The following is a 20,766-nucleotide window of genomic DNA, read 5'->3' as shown; positions in this document are numbered from 1 at the left end:
GAGTGAAAAACTCTAAAAGATGTGAAGGTAACTTGGTCATTTTTACATCAAATTATTTCAACATTTTGTTTTAGTTCAGTTTTATTTCTACAGCTCCAAATCACAACAAAATTACTGCTTTATACTGTAAAGACCCCACAATAACAGAGAAAACCCCAACGAGCAAGAGCTTGGTGACAGGAGGAGGAAGGAAAAACCCCTTTTTAACAGGAATAAGTCAGGGAGGGGCGACATCTGCTGAAACCGAGTGAGGATGAAGGGGCGGGGGCGGGCAGGTTCAGCAGGATTTTTCACAATCAGCATCAAAGCACAAAAAGAAATATCAAAGCTAAACATCAGCAGCAAAACTTCAGAAATATCACTGATGCAGAGTTCACATAAGGAATGAAAAAACAAATCGCTCATTGGCATAAATCACATTTTATTTGAGATTTCTTAAACATCAGGCTTGGCCCATCATGGCAACATTAAATACCAGCAGCCCATCATACAGTTCAATCACAAAGATAAACCCAAAGTGTCCTTTGAAATGGACAAATGTGATCAAAGAAATCAATACGAAGCAGTTCTCTAAATATTTCAGTGATTATTTAACACAAAAACACACCTGTGACTGTCTTTAACGGCTTCCTCTGCACTCAATTCAATCTGGAATTAAAGTTTGTTCCCTGTGATCTCCACAACAACCGTTTCCCTTTCAGTCAGATGGTGGCACTAAAATAACTATAGCGTAACATAATGAGTGTTGAGCATGAGTAACCCGGTCAGTGATGAAACTTAGCAAACTGATTTACACGGTTAAACAGGGTTCGACTTTAAGCAGAGGATGAAATACGGAGGATGTTCTTAAAGGTAAGTGAGGAGAAGGACAGGCATCAATATCACACTGTAAAATGTAAACAAACAGATTCACATAATTAACTTATTATTGTATGAAAATGTGACTGGCAGGAGTCAGAATGGCTTTAAGAATCTATGTCTACACTTCCTCCCACGATGCTCCGTGATGACCGAACTCACTAAAACAAACGGTTTCCCTTTTAAACATGTAGTTACAGTTCCTAGTAAACATACATCAGTAAGATAAGTCAACTCATATGGATCAAGCAAAGAGCAAATTACATGATTACCAAAATCTATGGATCAGCCAAACAAAGCAGGCTTGTGTCTGGAAACAGAAACGTGATTAAAAAGTTTGATATCGGTCATTGTGCCAAAAGGTAAAAATATCACAATAGCACAACATGTGTAATCCTGACTGGGAGCTTCACAGACTAGCCCATTAAAATCAAGTGGAACCAGTGGCACCATTAGAGTCCACTTCTATTTAAAAAAGAATATATCAAGAAACCAGTAATAAAAATGCTGCAAACAGAGATATGTTGAACACCCTGCACTCTCTCTACAAAGTGATGTTGTCAAAGTGTGAACTCCTTTACATTTAGAATAAACTTCAGTTCAGCAGCGACAATGTAAACAACACACTGAGAGGGCAGAGCGCTAGCAAACGAGGGGGAGGCGTGGCTTGGGCATCCGATGGAAAGACGGCAGAAGTCAGTCAGCTGACTGCTGTAGGCTGGAAGGTGGTGGAGGTCATCTCAGCTGAAAGTGGAGCACAGTCAGACACAAACCCACACAGTCAGCTTCACCCACTGCTCTGATCTAGTTACTGGGCATTACGGCTCGTTAGACGTGGAATACGTGTCAAGCTGTTAAAGGGAAACTTTGTCTCGTTTGAATGTTTAACGCTGTTCTCGAATACTTTGTCCAGACTGTGGTCAGATGTCCATGTGACGGAGGAGCAGCCTGCTGTTTTATTCTGGAAATCGAGCAGGGTGGTGATTTAAACAAACATGTTCGTCCGATCAACCAACACCAGCACATGCAGAATGATCTCTACACAAAAGCACCAACATTACTGGTTACGACACCAAAACTTGGAACGCTTTGTGTCTCGAGAGTGTTAGAAGAGCATGTTTACTCGTCGGCCGGTTGCTTAAAACACCTGAGAGGGTTTCTGTGTCTCCCAGCATATGTTGATGTTCTGGACTATTTGTGCAACCTCTGTAATTCCCTGGGTCAACACACCTGGATCAGATGATTAGTTCATCACCAGGCCTCTGGAGAACTTAAATCAGCTGTGTTGGATCAAGGACACATCTCAAACCTGCAGGCCCTCGAGGCCCGGAGGTGCCGACCCTGGTCTAGATATTGTTTCATGCTAACAGCAGCGACACTGACCCGAGCCAAATGCAAAACTGGGGAATAAACAGTGAGAAAAGATGACGAGGGAAACACGTCAATGGCCGTCACCATTAAAACCTTTCCTGTTGGGGGGTTGTCTCACTGCTGGCTCTCTGGCCTACCTATGGTTAAGGAGCTGTACCTGATCCATCAGCCCACTCTCTCCCACTACACTGATCAGATCAATATCCCTGGGGTTTAACTGACTTGATGCTACACACTCATTAAAACTGTTCCTACGTGTCTAAACATTATAAGCAATCTGGTGGCGATCTTACTTGGTGGGAACGGTGGGAGAGCCGGAGCGGTGGAAGTGGATATTCTGCCACTTGCTGTCACGGCGGTGCCAGATGCGAGTCTCCTCTGACTGCATGGTGCGAGGCATGCCGCTGCTATCGATGTACTGGGTGAGGCGAATGTAGGCAATGCAGGCGGCGTCATCGCCTATGAGGTGGACGTGAGGGTTGAGCAGGATGGTGTGGATGGGCTGCTTCCCCTTAGACAGAGCTGCAGAGGACAACAACACTGTGACACAACCAAACACTCGACAGGGACCACATATTAGCTTTAAAGCATCCGATGCATTATTAATAATTACAAATATGTGAAATTGCTCGGCATATAACAACTGAAAGAGGCTTCAGTGGCTCTATTTTTTTTAAGAAACTAACTATTAACTCTGTTAACAGTTAGTTTCTTAAATTACATTTACATTTCATAGAAGGTATTAGCTATGCACCAAGCCAATATCCAGCATCAGTCACATCTAAATGACTGAAGTGAGCGACAAATCTGGCTTAAAGTCTTAACAAAACGTATAAAACGCTGATGCATCAGCTGACTGAGCTCTGGTGTCGACCTGCTGGTGTGGCAGCAGCATGCAGCTGCTTCTCAGACTTAAACGAAGACAAAACCCAAGACTGTACAGAGTAATTTATGCAAGACAAGTTTGGTTTTTTAGACAGGGTGTTAGCGTGTTGGAAAGTAACACCACAAACACGGCTGAACTTTTGCGGAAACATGGAAATACACTGAATATATCCAGGCCTCAGATACTAAGAAAATGACCTGCATCAACCAACAGTGCTGGAAAACACTGGGACGCACGAGGAAACCCGCTCCAGAGAGCAACCAGGTGAACTGGTTGAATTTGTTGCTCTTGATTAACAACTGCTTTCTGTTGTGGTAAATGTTGGTTTTGCTGCCCAACCAGCATTTCATGTCCAAACATGCTGCACAAGCCAGTGTGCCCTTTACCATTTTCATGGCTTGGACTCAGGAGATTCATCGCTACAGCAGAGAAGTCCACAACGCTCCACGTTGTTTCACGAGACAATGTAATACCAACGTAATACCAACGTAATACCAACGTAACACCAACGTGACACCAACGTGACACCAACGTAACACCAACGTGACACCAACGTAACACCAACGTGACACCAACGTAACACCAACGTGACACCAACGTAACACCAACGTAACACCAACGTGACACCAACGTAACACCAACGTGACACCAACGTGACACCAACGTAACACCAACGTAACACCAACGTGATACCAACGTAACACCAACGTAACACCAACGTAACACCAACGTAACACCAACGTGATACCAACGTGACACCAACGTAACACCAACGTGACACCAACGTGACACCAACGTGACACCAACGTGACACCAACGTAACACCAACGTGATACCAACGTAACACCAACGTGACACCAACGTAACACCAACGTGATACCAACGTGACACCAACGTAACACCAACGTGACACCAACGTGACACCAACGTAACACCAACGTGATACCAACGTGACACCAACGTAACACCAACGTGACACCAACGTGACACCAACGTGACACCAACGTAACACCAACGTAACACCAACGTGACACCAACGTGATACCAACGTGACACCAACGTAACACCAACGTAACACCAACGTAACACCAACGTGACACCAACGTGACACCAACGTAACACCAACGTAACACCAACGTGACACCAACGTGACACCAACGTGATACCAACGTAACACCAAAGTGATACCAAAGTGATACCAACGTAACACCAACGTGACACCAACGTAACACCAACGTGACACCAACGTGACACCAACGTGATACCAACGTAACACCAAAGTGATACCAAAGTGATACCAACGTAACACCAACGTGACACCAACGTAACACCAACGTGATACCAACGTAACACCAACGTGATACCAACGTGATACCAACGTGACACCAACGTAACACCAACGTAACACCAAAGTGATACCAACGTAACACCAACGTGACACCAACGTGATACCAACGTGACACCAACGTGATACCAACGTGATACCAACGTGACACCAACGTGACACCAACGTAACACCAACGTGATACCAACGTAACACCAACGTAACACCAACGTGATACCAACGTAACACCAACGTGACACCAACGTGACACCAACGTGACACCAACGTAACACCAACATGATACCAACGTAACACCAAAGTGATAGCAAAGTGATACCAACGTAACACCAACGTGATACCAACGTAACACCAACGTGACACCAACGTGACACCAACGTAACACCAACGTAACACCAAAGTGATACCAACGTAACACCAACGTGATACCAACGTGATACCAACATAAAACCAACGTGATACCAACGTAACACCAATGTAACACCAACGTAATAAAGACAATAGATGAGTCAGAGCTGCAACAGGTGGTGAATGAGGCAGTGCAACACAAAGGGATGCAGTCACTCTCCACAGTGGCTTCTGCACGCGATGCACTTCTTACAGGAAATGTGAGCCTAAACTGGGACAGCTACGATGCTTCATCAGACCATGTCCCGCAGGAACACTGTACCATTCTCAAAGTAGAAGCGGTGGAAGTCTGTGCCCTCCACCAGGTTACCCAAGGCTTCAGGTTCAAAGGATGTGAGACCAGGATCACATATCTTCCTGAAAGAACACAGGCAACACATTCATTAGCTTTATGGAAACATATGAACGTGTGAGAGTTTACTGACAAGTACTTTAATGACTAACGTGTAGGCTTCAAAGTCTCCATTGTTAATGGCCTCAATCAGCTGCTCAGTGGCCTTGATGATCTCCTGCTTTCGAGCTGAGGGACAGAGACACATCGCTTTAGTTTGGGATATCTGGACAGCTTTGACATAATGAAAACACAGTTAAAGGTTAAAAACAGGAACACAAAGACAGCATGAGTTCATTGTCACAGCATGAGCGTGGGCTCCACCTTAAATAGCACAATGTTACATGGAGATGGAGGAAAAGCTGGGAGGTCAGTGTGGTCAGCTTGGTTCGATAACATTACCTTTCGTGCTAAGAAGGTTAGCTAGGAAACAATGAATGGACACAATAAGTACTGATGTGGCTTTGCATGCAAGCACTAGTGAAAGAGAGTCACACAACATGATCAAGTCAAACGGTGCAGACGTAACAAGAATCTTACTGCACAACATAACCCAAAGACAGCATCTTCAACAACTGCACCGGGTCATTGGCTGCTTCTGTGAAAGGCTGGCAGTTGAACTCCAGGGTGACCAGTTCACAGACGGTTTTCTTCTTACTAACGAGAGTTTTATAACAAGGTTCATTCTGGTCAGACTAAGATCTGCCAACGACGTTGCTCCTAAACGACAACCAGAACTTTACTTGGAGCTCAGCGTGTAGGTCACTGAGTGGCTGAATAGCCATCAAACACCAGACCACGACTAATAACACGCTACTGTTGTGTGAACTATTTGCACCTCCAGTCCAGAAGCACCAAGTTCTACATGCTGATGGGAGTCCAGATACTTCATCTCTGAGGCGATCGTGTCAGCGCAGGTTTATGTGTCGGGACGTTTTCATGTTTGCTCCATTCATCCATCAAAGCAGGGATTTCAGGACTGTGTGATAGATGGCTGACAGTTGGTGCTGTAAGCACCTCTGGTGATGTTCCAGTTCGACATGTGTCGCTCCTCCCTCAAACCGCCCGTCCGTCGTGCCGTGAAGAGATGGTTTCCTTACTTTGTGCTATGGACCGGCTGTTTGGTCACTCCTGTGTCGTTCCCACAGTCTTCCACAGAAACACCTCATGTCTGGGTGCTCACTGTGTTTGAGGAACCTCTTTCTGTACCCTCTGTTGCTAGTGCAAGTACCATGAGATATTCCCACATGTGGAGCAACAGTGTTGCTTCACTTGTTGCTACCTTATTAAGGTTATGGTACCTATTATTAAGTACCCTATTAGGTATTAAGGTACCTAACACTTCCCTAATAAAATGGCATGGATATTAAAACCATCCATGCAACGTGCAATGAAACTATATTTCACCATCATGCAAAGAAGAAGCACACAGGGTTGGGTTCAATTTGGTGTTGATTATTTCCAATGTTTCTGATCACTCGTAAGTTCGTCAGTATGGGAGATAACCATGGAGGAGAGGTGACGATCAGCGAGCAGCAGTATGGCTTCTTGTGCGCTACAGATGTGCTGTTTGATTTGAAAACACTGATTGTGATGATCAAAGGAGCTGCAATGTGTCTCTGCACATCTATAGAAAGCACATGAGCATGAGGAAGTCAGGGGTGGCAGATGGGTTTAAGGTGCCATGAGGCTGAAGCTGCAAAGGGTGGGGTGGAGCAGGTGGAGGAGCAGGTAGAGTGCAGGCAGGGCGAGGCAGTGATATCAGGGGCTACTTATGACAGAAGGAGAGCAGGAAAAGGCGAGATTTACAAGATGCAAGTGAGACCTGCTATCATGTACGCTTTGGAGATCACATCACCAAAGAAAGGAGACGAAGCTGGAGCAGAACTGGAGATGCTGTGACTGTGGCATGGACACGATTAGAAATGTGAACATCAGATGGTGAATATGGAGGCAGGAGGAACAGAGGCACACCACGGAGGAGATTCAGGATGTGGTCACGGAGAACACGCCGAGTGTTGGCGAGACTCGGGTAGGACGGGTGAGATGACTCAGTCAGAATAGTATGAAGGAAATGGTTTCATTGAATAACAGGAAAATTAAAGGCAACATTTGGCAAGTACTTGGACACGGCTAGAGGTGAAGCAGGAGTCAGAATGCTGAGTCACTCCCGTTTACTTTAAAGGCTTGTGACTGATAAAGTCTAATTTAATACTTATTATTAACAACAACACAAAAAGAAACAACAGCTCAGGGGCTGCTGTGGTTTCTCACCATCATTATTAACTTTATGAACAAATGAAGCAAATGTTTAATGCGGCCCTACACAGGAACGACACAGAACTACACACCCTCAGCGTCTTTAACATCATTTATGAACACGATCACCTAAACGCTCCTTTTCTGCTTTTTCTTTCTGGAATCTTGCAAAATAATAAATCCAAAGTTGGTTTACAGGTAATCAGTCAAATTTTCCCTATGACAGATTTAGTCAGGACAAAAACAGTCTGTAATAAAGCACAAAGACAATCAGCAGTCATTATGTTCACAGGGACAATAAGGATCTAAACTCTAATCAGAGGCTTTCTAAAGAAAACGAAACAACTCATTTTATGAGCAGGATGAGTCAAAACCTCCAACCCAAAAGCTGCCAAAGCAAAAAGGACAAAGTGTAGTGGTGACAGTGACCAGTGAGTGGCGCTGTCCCACAGCAGCAGGGAAACTGGTTTGGTTGAATGCATAAACAGTCTGGTCAGCAAACATCCATCGCTCGCTCTTCACCTGTTGGAGCTGATTCTAAGTTGGCGTCTAAAGAAGCAGAGCTAACGGCACACACTGCTGTGAGGAAGCTTTCTAACAGAGCGTGAGACAAAGGTCCTGATCTGGATCACATCAGTCATTATGTTCTTCATCCCTGCTCAGAGACATTTTCAGATAATATCAACAATAAAGTGACGCGCACAGCTTCAGGCATTAAGGAGGGCGACTTACACTGGGAGTCGATGGAGTCACTGAGGGGCACGCCACTCTGGGGGCCGGGGTCTTGTGAGCATGTTTGGGGGCCGCAGTGACACATGGTGTGATGGTCAGTGAAAAGGATCATAAAGGACGACGTGAAGAAGAGGAGCACGAAGGCGGCCGCCAGTGCCCGCAGGATATACTGGCAGCACTCCTCACCACTGGGCCAAACACTGGGAGAGAACCAGCAGGAGGAGACGGAAGAAGAGGAGGACGAAGCAGAAGACGATGAAGACAAAGAGCACGAAAGGCAAGGGGTGGGTAAGAGGCAGCTGGATGAAGGCAGGTGAGAAGTGAAGGGGTCCAAGTGCTTAAGGTGGTAGATCTGCAGACTGGGGCAGGGGGACGGTGCTGAGATGGAGAAATCAGAGGATGGGTGGAGATGGAGGAGGAACGAAGAGGAGAATGAGATTGAGATGAAGTAGGAACGAAGAGGAGAATGAGATGGAGATGGAACGAAGAGGAGAATGAGATGGAGATGAAGGAGGAATGAAGAGGAGAGTGAGATGGAGATGGAACGAAGAGGAGAATGAGATGGAGATGGAGGAGGAATGAAGAGGAGAATGAGATGGAGATGAAGGAGGAATGAAGAGGAGAGTGAGATGGAGATGAAGTAGGAACGAAGAGGAGAATGAGATGGAGGAGGAACGAAGAGGAGAATGAGATGGAGATGAAGTAGGAACGAAGAGGAGAATGAGATGGAGGAGGAACGAAGAGGAGAATGAGATGGAGATGAAGGAGGAATGAAGAGGAGAGTGAGATGGAGAAAACAGAAGATGAAGAACACTGAACATGAAAGGCGTGCAGGAAATGACAGCATGCACAGCGATGTTCATGGAGGAACGATGCAGTGATGTAAGGTGACCCCGGTGCCCACGCTGTACCACATCCCTGAATCTCATCTGTGCTCCTCCTCTTCTCCTTTTGCCTGCCAACTGCATATTCACCCTCTTTTGTCCCCCTCAGCTCTCTATCTGCATACCCTCACTCTCAGCCATCGCTCTGATTGGCTCATTTCTGACCGTCTTCGTCCTGGTCACCCCCAGTGATCTCTGCCACCTCCAGCTCCTGCACCACCTTCCCTTTCACTCTTGAGATCACCAGTCATCCCTGACACTCAGCTTTGCCCACTCCAGCCCGCCTGTTCTTCTTGTTCACCGTGTGTTGGCATTTAAGTGCATCTTCATCTGATTTCATTTACACGCGTGTTTTTAATGACTTCCTCTCATCTGCAGAGCATAACTTCACTTCTCCAGGCTCCCTTTTCTCTTCTCTACAAATCATAACGTCATCTGTGAAGATCACGGTCCGTGGAGGCTACAGGACGTCAATCGTTACAACTTCTTCTGGGCGCAAAAGGTTAGCATCACGCACTAATGTCAGTTATGCAACAGAGAAACAGGGACGAGCAACAATGGAGGCCATTGTAAAGCAAAGGTCTCGTGTATAGGCTGGCATGCACATTAATACATCTGAATTATGTGAATGATTGAGAATCTGCTCTATCAAAAGGTCACAATTGTAGCGAACACACAACAGACACACATCAGCTCCTTTAAACACGAGATGCAAGAGACTGGGAGAGAAATTAACGGCACTGGATTTGACATTAAATTCACTGAACCACAGCTACTGAAAAAGCCATCTGTGAGCCAGCTGTCATCAATCCTTCATATCAAACATCCTTGAAAGAGTAGTTGTCAAACAGCTAACAGATCATCTGCAGAGGTTTATTTGAAGAGTTTCAGTCAGGTTTCAGAGCTCATCACAGCACAGAAACAGCTTTAGTGAAGGTTACAAATGATCTTCTTATGGCCTCTGACAGTGGACTCATCTCTGTGCTTGTCCTGCTAGACCTCAGTGCAGCGTTCGATACTGTTGATCATAATATCCTATTAGAGCGATTAGAACATGCTGTAGGTATTACAGGTACTGCGCTGCAGTGGTTTGTATCATATCCATCTAATAGACTCCAGTTTGTGCATGTAAATGGAGAGTCCTCTTCACACACTGAGGTTAATTATGGAGTTCCACAGGGTTCAGTGCTAGGACCAATTCTGTTTACATTATACATGCTTCCTGATAAATAAAGATTTTGCTTTTCATCTGTTCCTGTGTTTCTTCAGATGATGGCACATTGTGTGTTTGTCAGTACTCAGACATATATTGAACTCACTGACTAACTAGTGTAAAAACAGACAACAAAGCAGTGTCATCCTGTGAACAAGGTGTAGTTTACATCTGGACCGCCCTACCTCTCACGTCCTCATCCTCGATGGTCGTGTTGGCGCTCTCGCTGGACTCCTGCAGAAGGACAAACCAGAGGAAGCCTGAGTATAACAGTTTCACTGACATCAGTTTGCTCCATGTTCAGGCATTTCACCATCACCTACTTGAACACCTGTTACAACTTGGAGTTAAATCAGCAGATTGAGCAGATGGCCAAAGCCAATGCTGAAGACATTTGTTTGGCTTTCTCAGAAATCATGTCTCAGTGTTGTGTAGCTCAAAACGATAGTTTAAAATCAGATGAGACAAAAATGACCTTGTCAGGACTTGTTACTCATTACCAACGTTGGTTTTCCCCCTTTTTGCCTTTTTGAAGTCTTACGAAAGGTGAAATCTCTTACTTTCAAAGCTTCATATATTCAATAATTTCTTCTTTCAGGGACCAAAATGTTGTTTTGTGTTATCATTTGAAGCTTAACAGTGGACTTGGCATCAAAATGTGATTAAAGTGGACATGTTTGAAATACTTTGTCTCATTAAGGCAGTTTTATCTTTAGCAGCATCCTCAACCCTTTAATATGTTGTATCCTTGTTCACATGAAACAACTGCTTGTAGGGCTGCACGATTAATCGTTAGAAAATCGCGATCTCGATTCATACTTATGTGCGATCTCATTTCCAAATGACAACGATTAAAAATTTTTTTTTAAAAAAGACGACGATTGTACCGCATTTTGATCCGGGACGTACTCTGCATGAAAACAAGCGCTCACTCTTCCTGCTCAACAAATGACAAGGGCGGAGCCTTATACCACGTGATACAGAAGCTGTGCCGTGTGATGCTAAAATTAGCAGGGAAACAACAACGGCGAGCACGTCAGGGATGACGAGAAAGTGACAGGAGAAAATCCGTCCCGGTCAACCACCCAAACATCAATAACGGGAACCTTATACAGCGCTTCCCTATACACGTCGCACTCCCGCAGGCACAAAGACATCACGGAGGCTATCACTTATCACCTGACCAAAGATATGGCTCCATCAACACTGTGCAAAACGAGGGATTTAGGAAAACGATCAACACCCTAGACAAACGCTACACAGTGCCGTCCCGCAACTATTTTTCTATTGTTGCACTACCTGCTCTGTACACGCAGCGTCGAGCAACGGTGGAGACGGAATTTCAAGCAGGACAACATTTTGCTGCAACAACAAAACGTGAGACATTTGTTGTTTTATGTTTATTTATTGTTTTTATGTTCAGTCTCAACTGTTACGAAGTTGATGTGCAGTTAATAAGTGCAATAAATATTTATACTGGAAAAGAGAAGCGTGAGAGTATCGTGATCTCAATTCTAAGCCAAAAAAATCGTGATTCTCATTTTATGCAAAATCGTGCAGCCCTACCAGCTTGCATATGCATCTACACAGCAGACTACGCACATATAACATATGAGCTATCACAATATCCTCACTCCACAAAGCAATAACACAAGCATGCATTTCTGTCTATGTCTTATGGATTTACGCGCTGATGTAGATCCATACGTTTGCACAACACTGTGAGAAGCACTGAGGATGGCTCTGGTATCCATGTGCTGTCTCTTTGCTGTGTCCAACAACATGCACAGCTGCTTGGTCACAGCACATGATGATGCTTCTCCAAAGAAACAACCTCAGCACGATGCACAATTTAAACATTAAACATGATATTCGTCACAGTAAGCAGATGACCAAGATTACGTCCAAATGATTACATGCAACAGTTTATAACGTGCAGTATTTCACAGATCTCTCGGCTGTTTTCTTGCATGACGTTGAATTAGAGCAACGGCACACAAACACCATCATCAGAAGCAGCATTAAACTTCTAGTCTAAATGGTGACGAACAGCAGCAGCAGCTTCAGATCAGCAGGCGATCAGCCGTGTACCTTATTTCCATCAGCTGGGTTGTGGATAACAGTGGTTTGAGGCTCCTGATTTGAGAGGAGGAGGAGACGTTGAGTGAAAGTCGATTAGTAAGACTGGCACGCAGGCGTTCAGCAAAATGGACTCAAGTGAAAGCAGTGAAGGGAAGTTTAACAGCTGCTATTTAGGGAAAACAGGTCATCACTACAAACAAAACTGCAACTACAGCAATGACTACGACTGCAGACACGAGATGATTTGGCACTGAAAGCTGCGACGACACCCACAGATGGTTCTGCTTAGTGCCAGGATGACAACGACAGGAACACACATGGTGGTGTAATGTTTGTAAAGAGCTGAACGCTCACTGAAGCATCAAAGTACTTCTATAAAGAGACACGTGATCAGGACGGTTTCCCTGCATGTCAACTCCAAACTCAGCAGCTGCGAACCTGAGGCAGACCAACTCCTGTCAACAGGGTGAAGCTGTGAGTGAGCTCTGCCACTGTGCTACACGAGCCCCACTCTTATATTGGTGCAGGAACCTGGAAGTATTAATCTGAACTGCATGTTTGCATTATCAGACTTAGTGAGGGACATTTAGAGAAGGATGCAGATTTGTTGAGTGGACTGACGTCTGTCTCATTTATGAACCTGGGGTTGAAAACACAAGAAGCTCTGATATCCATTTAAAGACAAGCTTTAATCACCAATCACGTCTGTGATTCCAGCACATGTGACGGGTTTGTCAACTCATGAACTGATCATTGCAATCAGATACGGACAGAAGGCTGGGGGTTTGAATCCACTGAACAGCTACCCTGAGGTACTGTCCCTACACATTGCTCCCCGGGCGCTGCCCACTCACTGTGTGCTGCCCACTCAGTGTGTGGGTGCTGCCCACTCACTGTGTGCTGCCCACTCCGTGTGTGGGTGCTGCCCACTCAGTGTGTGGGTGCTGCCCACTCACTGTGTGCTGCCCACTCACTGTGTGGGTGCTGCCCACTCACTGTGTGGGTGCTGCCCACTCAGTGTGTGGGCGCTGCCCACTCAGTGTGTGGGCGCTGCCCACTCACTGTGTGCTGCCCACTCAGTGTGTGGGTGCTGCCCACTCACTGTGTGCTGCCCACTCTGTGTGGGTGCTGCCCACTCTGTGTGGGTGCTGCCCACTCACTGTGTGGGTGCTGCCCACTCTGTGTGGGTGCTGCCCACTCAGTGTGTGGGTGCTGCCCACTCACTGTGTGGGTGCTGCCCACTCTGTGTGGGTGCTGCCCACTCTGTGTGGGTGCTGCCCACTCACTGGGTGCTGCCCACTCTGTGTGGGTGCTGCCCACTCTGTGTGGGTGCTGCCCACTCACTGTGTGGGTGCTGCCCACTCACTGTGTGGGTGCTGCCCACTCACTGTGTGGGTGGGTTAAATGCAGAGGAGACTACGGGGACTAACACATATTTAAACTAGACTGTTCTTAAAGCCTGGACATGAACGGGTGCCAGAACAAAATACCTCACAACTGTTCTCTAGACTTGAAGATGAGATCAATTTCAGGTCCACGTGAGGTTATTGTTTATAAAAAATCTACTTATGTTCTCCTCTGCCAGACACTTTATTAGGTACGCCTTTTGTGGCATATATTCAACAAGGTTTGGAGCTTCCTGTCCACACTGACACAACAGCATTGTGCAGCTGCAGGTCCAAATAATGCTGCACCACATCCCAGTGGTGCTCTGGTCTGGACTGATCCCAGTACGAGACATTAACCAGTTGGAACCAGCTGTCATAAGATGGGTGGACACTCAGGGCGGCTGTGCTGTTGAAATAGTGCTCAAAGAAAACAGCCCCCATTTCATGTTCTTCTGCATACTTTGGGCATAATCAGTGGTTATTTGACTCACTGTTGCTTTCTTATCAACTCGAAGCAGTTTGGCCATCCTGCTCTGACATTGTTGGCCCAAAGAACTACCGCCCACCGGATATTTTCTCTTTTTGGTACTATTGTCTGTGAAGCCAGGAGATTGTTGGGTGGGAAACCGTAGTGGATCAGCAGTTTCCAAAATACACACTGCAGCCCATCCAGCTTTTCTACCCACGCTTTTTAAAACTGTCTTTCTTCGATGTTCTGATGCTCTGAACTTCAGCAGCCCGTCTTGACCCCACCCACTGAGTTTCTCCTGTGTAGCTTGCTGATTGGATACTTGTGTTGATGAGCAGTTGTACAGAGGTGCACCTAGCAGACACTCTGGTGAGGATATATTAGGGTCATGAAGGAGGTGAACTTTAGTGTGAATACTGGCATCCAGCTGGGGGTGTAAGAAAACTACAGCTTGTGATTTGACTTTGGCGTGTTTCATAAATCTGGTTTTATGAGTCGGATCTGTTTCCCTTCTGCTTTGCTAACAGCGACCTTTGTACCTGCCGGCCTCTAACATCGAGGAACTCCTCCATCTTCATACCTTAATTGTCTCAATGCAATAACAACCAACAGTGTATTAGCCACAGCTGGCTTGCAATGGTCCCAGTACCATTACAGCTGGCATCAACAACAAAGGAGAATGTAGCCCATGTGTAGCAATGGAGCAATGTACAAAGCAACCCTCATGTCACAACAAAGACGTTTCAAATGGAAAGAACAAGAAAACAACAGTGACCATCGACAACAGAAAGTAAAATATCACACAGAGCAGAAGTAATGAAAGATCTACAGTTAGAGACAGAGTCATGCAAACACAGGCAGCAAGGCAGGCAGACAGTGTACCAGAGAAGGAGTGGGGACAGGCTCTTTAGGACTGGTGACCACATTGGTCTTGTTGTTGATCTGGAGAGACAGAGTGGACAGACAGGCAGGTAGATGGAACAGGGCAGAAGTGACAAGGCTTAGTGTCCAAACAGTCACTCCTCAAGCAGCTGCTGTGGAAGCAAAAGTGGGACATTGTGCTCAGGAGTCGCTGTCACGTGTGCCACCCCACCGGGAACGTTTCAGCATCAGTTCAGCCGTCGAAGAGGCTCATCAAATTAACTTCCTCTGATCAAACCTCCGATCAAGAAATGTTATTAGGACATGAGTTAATAGACCGTGGAATATTCAAACAGTATTAGATCCCCAGAGTTCAAAGTTAGACAGCGAACAGAGAGTGGAGAGGAAAAAATGACCCAGTTGCTGTCATGAATTTAATAAGGTAAATGACACTTGTTCTACTAGTTGTCTGTGTGCTGATTCCAGCATGCACCAGGGTACAACAACAGGTTGATACTTCTTCTCTTTGTCTACTGCAAGATACTGATTATTAAAATGTGTGTGTTTGCTTCACTGGCTGGGCTGACAGCACAGACAACAGCACAGACAACAGCACAGACAACAGCACAGACAAGAGCAGAGACGACAGCAGAGACGACAGCACAGACAACAGCACAGAAAACAGCACAGAAAACAGCACAGACAACAGCACAGACAACAGCAGAGACGACAGCACAGACAAGAGCAGAGACGACAGCACAGACGACAGCACAGACAAGAGCAGAGACGACAGCACAGACGACAGCACAGACAACAGCACAGACAAGAGCAGAGACGACAGCACAGACAACAGCACAGAAAACAGCACAGACAACAGCACAGACAACAGCACAGACGACAGCAGAGACGACAGCACAGACAACAGCACAGAAAACAGCACAGACAACAGCACAGACAAGAGCAGAGACGACAGCAGAGACGACAGCACAGAAAACAGCACAGACAACAGCACAGACAAGAGCAGAGACGACAGCAGAGACGACAGCACAGACAAGAGCAGAGACGACAGCACAGACAACAGCACAGACAACAGCACAGACAACAGCACAGACAAGAGCAGAGACGACAGCACAGAAAACAGCACAGACAACAGCACAGACAACAGCACAGACAACAGCAGAGACGACAGCACAGACAACAGCACAGACAAGAGCAGAGACGACAGCACAGACAACAGCACAGACAAGAGCAGAGACGACAGCACAGACAACAGCACAGAAAACAGCACAGACAACAGCACAGACAAGAGCAGAGACGACAGCACAGACAACAGCACAGACAACAGCACAGACGACAGCACAGACAACAGCACAGACAAGAGCAGAGACGACAGCACAGACAACAGCACAGAAAACAGCACAGACAACAGCACAGACAACAGCACAGACAACAGCAGAGACGACAGCACAGACAACAGCACAGACAAGAGCAGAGACGACAGCAGAGACGACAGCACAGACAACAGCACAGACAACAGCACAGACAAGAGCAGAGACGACAGCACAGACAACAGCACAGAAAACAGCACAGACAAGAGCACAGACAACAGCACAGAAAACAGCACAGACAACAGCACAGACAAGAGCAGAGACGACAGCACAGACAACAGCACAGAAAACAGCACAGACAAGAGCACAGACATGAGCACAGACGAAAGCAGAGACGACAGCAGAGACGACAGCACAGACAAGAGCACAGACGAAAGCAGAGACGACAGCAGAGACGAAAGCAGAGACGACAGCACAGACAAGAGCACAGACAGCAGCACAGACGAAAGCAGAGACAACAGCACAGACGACAGCAGCAGAGACAACAGCACAGACGACAGTACAGACAGCAGCACAGACAACAGCAGAGACAGCAGCACAGACAGCAGCACAGACGAGAGCAGAGACAACAGCACAGACAACAGCACAGACAAGAGCAGAGACGACAGCACAGACAACAGCACAGACAACAGCACAGACAAGAGCACAGACAACAGCACAGAAAACAGCACAGACAACAGCACAGACAAGAGCAGAGACGACAGCACAGACAACAGCACAGAAAACAGCACAGACAAGAGCACAGACGAAAGCAGAGACGACAGCAGAGACGACAGCACAGACAAGAGCACAGACGAAAGCAGAGACGACAGCAGAGACGAAAGCAGAGACGACAGCACAGACAAGAGCACAGACAGCAGCACAGACGAAAGCAGAGACAACAGCACAGACGACAGCAGCAGAGACAACAGCACAGACGACAGTACAGACAGCAGCACAGACAACAGCAGAGACAGCAGCACAGACAGCAGCACAGACGAGAGCAGAGACAACAGCACAGACAACAGCAGAGACAACAGCAGAGACAGCAGCACAGACAGCAGCACAGACGAAAGCAGAGACAGCAGCAGAGACAACAGTACAGACAGCAGCACAGACAACAGCAGAGACAACAGCAGAGACAACAGCAGAGACGAAAGCAGAGACAGCAGCAGAGACAGTCAGACACAAAGCTGATAAAATGCATCGTTCATCCTAAAGAAAGATTCTCAGGCGCTGTGACTACTTTGATTAAGCTACAGCAGGTTAGGGGACTTTACCAGACATCACTGTGTGAATTATTTTACACGCACACACAGCTAAAAAGAATCAAAGGAACTTTTTAAATCAGACTTCCTGATCTGATCAGGTGGGTAACAGTGTGGGCTGCTAGTTTCACCTGCTGGAGTTTGGCTGAAGTTAGTGCAGCAGTGTGGTCTGATACCGGGGCCATACAAAGGTTGCACAGGTGTTTCACAAACGCACAACTCCCAGTGCCAGACAGTTTGCTGTATCTTGTATCACAGTCTCAGACTTGTAGGAGAGTCCAGGAGACGGCAGTTACTCTAGCAGAGCTGGACCAATATCTGCTCCTTTGTGCAAGCAGGAACAGAATGAGCACTGCCAGCGCCCTACAGCACAACCGCAACAGGCCGCTGGTGTGAAGGCTCTCACAAAACAATTAGACGAAGAAAAAATACAACAATAACTGAGGCTGTAGAAACTGCCAGAGGCTCACAGGTTTGGTCATGAAGCCTGAAGATATATCCAGATTGTACTCTTGGCTACAAGGCAATCATATCAGAGGCAGACAGACCAGAGCTCGAACACTCGAAGAACATCTGGGAGAAAAAGAAAAGAGAAAAATACAAACGCAGAGTGGCTGGTGGACATAAGACCAGAGAACAAGAGCCAGTCAGCATCACAAAGGCAGACATCCAACAACAAGTGTCTGGAACGAAGAGCCGGACGGCCCCAGGACCCGACGTGAGCCCCGTCTGCAGCCTGAAGAAGCTAACAGCACTGCTTGATCACCTGACAGGACAAACAGGGGGCTGATTGTGAAGGATCTACACAAGGGTACACATGTGCTGCTCCAAGAACACCAAGACAGATGGGATAAGGAACAGGAACTATCATGGATGACCGAGCCCCTGGACCACACTGGCCTTGCTCCTCACATGCATCACTGACCCTGTTCACCACTGGTTTTTAGTAGATACTGACCACTGTATACTGGGAACACTCCAGAGCTGCAGTTCTGAGATACTCTGTCCAACGTTACACTTTTTGCAGTTCAGTCACGGCCTACTACGCCCCGCCTACTAACAGGAGTGATGAAGAGATAACAGAGTTATTGATTTAGTGTAGCATGATTCAGATATTTAGCATTATTGCCTTCACCCGTCAGTGGTGTCAAATGAGCGAAATATGGTAATTTAATTTTAAACGGCATTAGTTGTGCCTGACAGCACACGGTCACTGTGGAAAGTTGTTTTCCTTGTGCGTGCTTTTGTTTCAGAAATGTGGAACATGCGTCACATTTACACACCACGGAGACGCCGACTTTAAGAAACCCCGACAACGAAACAATCAGATCACATCAACTCCACGTCGACGTGAAAATTCAACGAATCTAAACCACAACTATGCACACATTCAGAATCTATGGTTTAAGCTGTGTCATCTACTGTGCCAGTGTCTGCGGTTTAGTCTCGGCTGGGGACACACTACATAACTTTATTTAATGCTGACAGTGGAACTCCTGGTTTTAACGTCCACGTGGGTCAGGAATGGGAATCTGTTCCCATCTGTGCAACAAAGCAAACAAAAGAGTTCAGCGTGAAACTAGCATCACTATAAGCATTAATCTATTCAACACTGCTGTATGCAGGAGAAGAAGAAAGCTACAGATTGTGTACATAAGTGGCTATTTGGTCAGCAAGCAGTGGTTATGAGCTCAGGTCAGCCCTGCACACCAGAACAGGTGGACCTCACACAGAAAACTTTAAAACGTTATTTTTGTTTTACATAAAAACACTAATTTTTAGTATTTCAGAGGTTTCAAACCTAAATCCTACATTTTCTGAATAAAATGTTGAACACGGATTCAAAGGCATCTCTGACTTTAATAATAACAATGATAAAGCTGCTTTGACACATTCAGCCCAAACTATAGTGTTTCTGTGTCGTGAGTCATGCAGTGCCTCCCCAGCCTCAAGCAGCACTGTGATTGTGGTGGAAACACAACGAGGTCTCTATTGCCAACTACTTGAAAAGCTGGTCTGGCTACCAAAGCAGCAGACGTACCCCCACGTGCTCTGCACTGTCCGTCTTCCTTTTCTGCGTGAACACAGGAAACGTCGTCTTTGTCTCATTGTGAAACGTAACTCACATCAATCCACTGCATATTCATTTGTGTCCAAAGTAGTAAATGAAACCACACGATGGTGATTAAAATGCATACTTAGCAAAAAGCACTTCCTTTCACATAATGCAACAAGTCAAATTCATGAAACCAGCAACACGTTTTTAACAGGTCATGAAGACAAGCGGACTACCACAGGCAGGAACACGAGTCCCTCTGACAGGCTGGACTGTGCTTAAAGGGAAACCAGAGCTATTTAATGAGCCTCAGAGATGATGCAGCACATTTCACAGAACTGTCAAATCAAACAACAGCAATGCTGCGGAGCTCTGCAGAGCTCTGCTTCCTCTTTCTTTCTCACTATTGAGCACACCGACAACATCGTTGTGTCTGGGATTTGTAAACATGCTGTTTGCCCGGCTGTTTTGCCCTACTATAAACCGTATCCACAGTCCCCAACACCTACAGAACCTGCAAATGTAATAGAAACTCTAATTGAGATACTGGGTAAAGCAGCATAGCCTAGCATACCAGCAGCAACCAAGGAGGATGACTCTCAAACGGTCAACTGTCCATATACGTACGATGACATAAGTACTACTGACCTCCATCAATGCTGGAGTCTCAGGAGCTGGAGCCAATCCCAGCTGTCTTAGGGCAAGAGGTGCAAGGCACACCTGGACAGCTAACTGCTAACACATACTCACACATTCACACGCACGCCAAGTTAGAGTTTCCAGTTAACCCCGCTGCCTGTGGACTGTTGGAGGAAGCCGGAGTACCCGGAAAGCACCCACACAAACACGGAGAACATGCAAACTCCACCAGCCTGATGGTGGAGTTGAACTCAGAACCTTCTAGCTGTGAGGCAACAGCGCTAACCGCTGTGCCACCGTGCTGTTTCAGATGCACATGTTCCTAAAAGAGTCATAAACGTGAATTGAAGAG

General features: G+C 46.3%; 1 protein-coding gene across 4 annotated transcripts in view; it reads right to left on the bottom strand.

Moving 5' to 3' along the window:
* Positions 1-401: 401 nt before the first annotated feature.
* Positions 402-20,766, bottom strand: part of LOC146672527 (calcium/calmodulin-dependent protein kinase type II delta chain) — a 74,908-nt gene continuing 54,543 nt past the window's right edge. For 2 of the 4 annotated variants that reach the window (XM_085387306.1, XM_085387323.1), the window contains exons 14-18: positions 10,470-10,518; positions 5,310-5,385; positions 5,128-5,222; positions 2,523-2,751; positions 402-1,602 (exon numbers count right to left, since the gene is read on the bottom strand). In XM_085387306.1, the coding sequence (XP_085243432.1) occupies positions 1,599-1,602; positions 2,523-2,751; positions 5,128-5,222; positions 5,310-5,385; positions 10,470-10,518 (453 nt within the window). In that variant the 3' untranslated portion in view covers positions 402-1,598. Of the gene's footprint in view, positions 1,603-2,518; positions 2,752-5,127; positions 5,223-5,309; positions 5,386-10,469; positions 10,519-20,766 lie in introns of those variants that run through there. The other 2 variants (XM_085387315.1, XM_085387329.1) reach the window with 1 other exon arrangement.

This window comes from Rhamphochromis longiceps, linkage group LG3, assembly GCF_057381845.1.
Source record: "Rhamphochromis longiceps isolate RC_006_pf linkage group LG3, R_longiceps_female_GT1.1, whole genome shotgun sequence".
In the NCBI taxonomy this organism is placed as follows: Eukaryota; Metazoa; Chordata; class Actinopteri; order Cichliformes; family Cichlidae; genus Rhamphochromis; species Rhamphochromis longiceps.
This window is presented reverse-complemented; position numbering and strand designations above follow the sequence as displayed.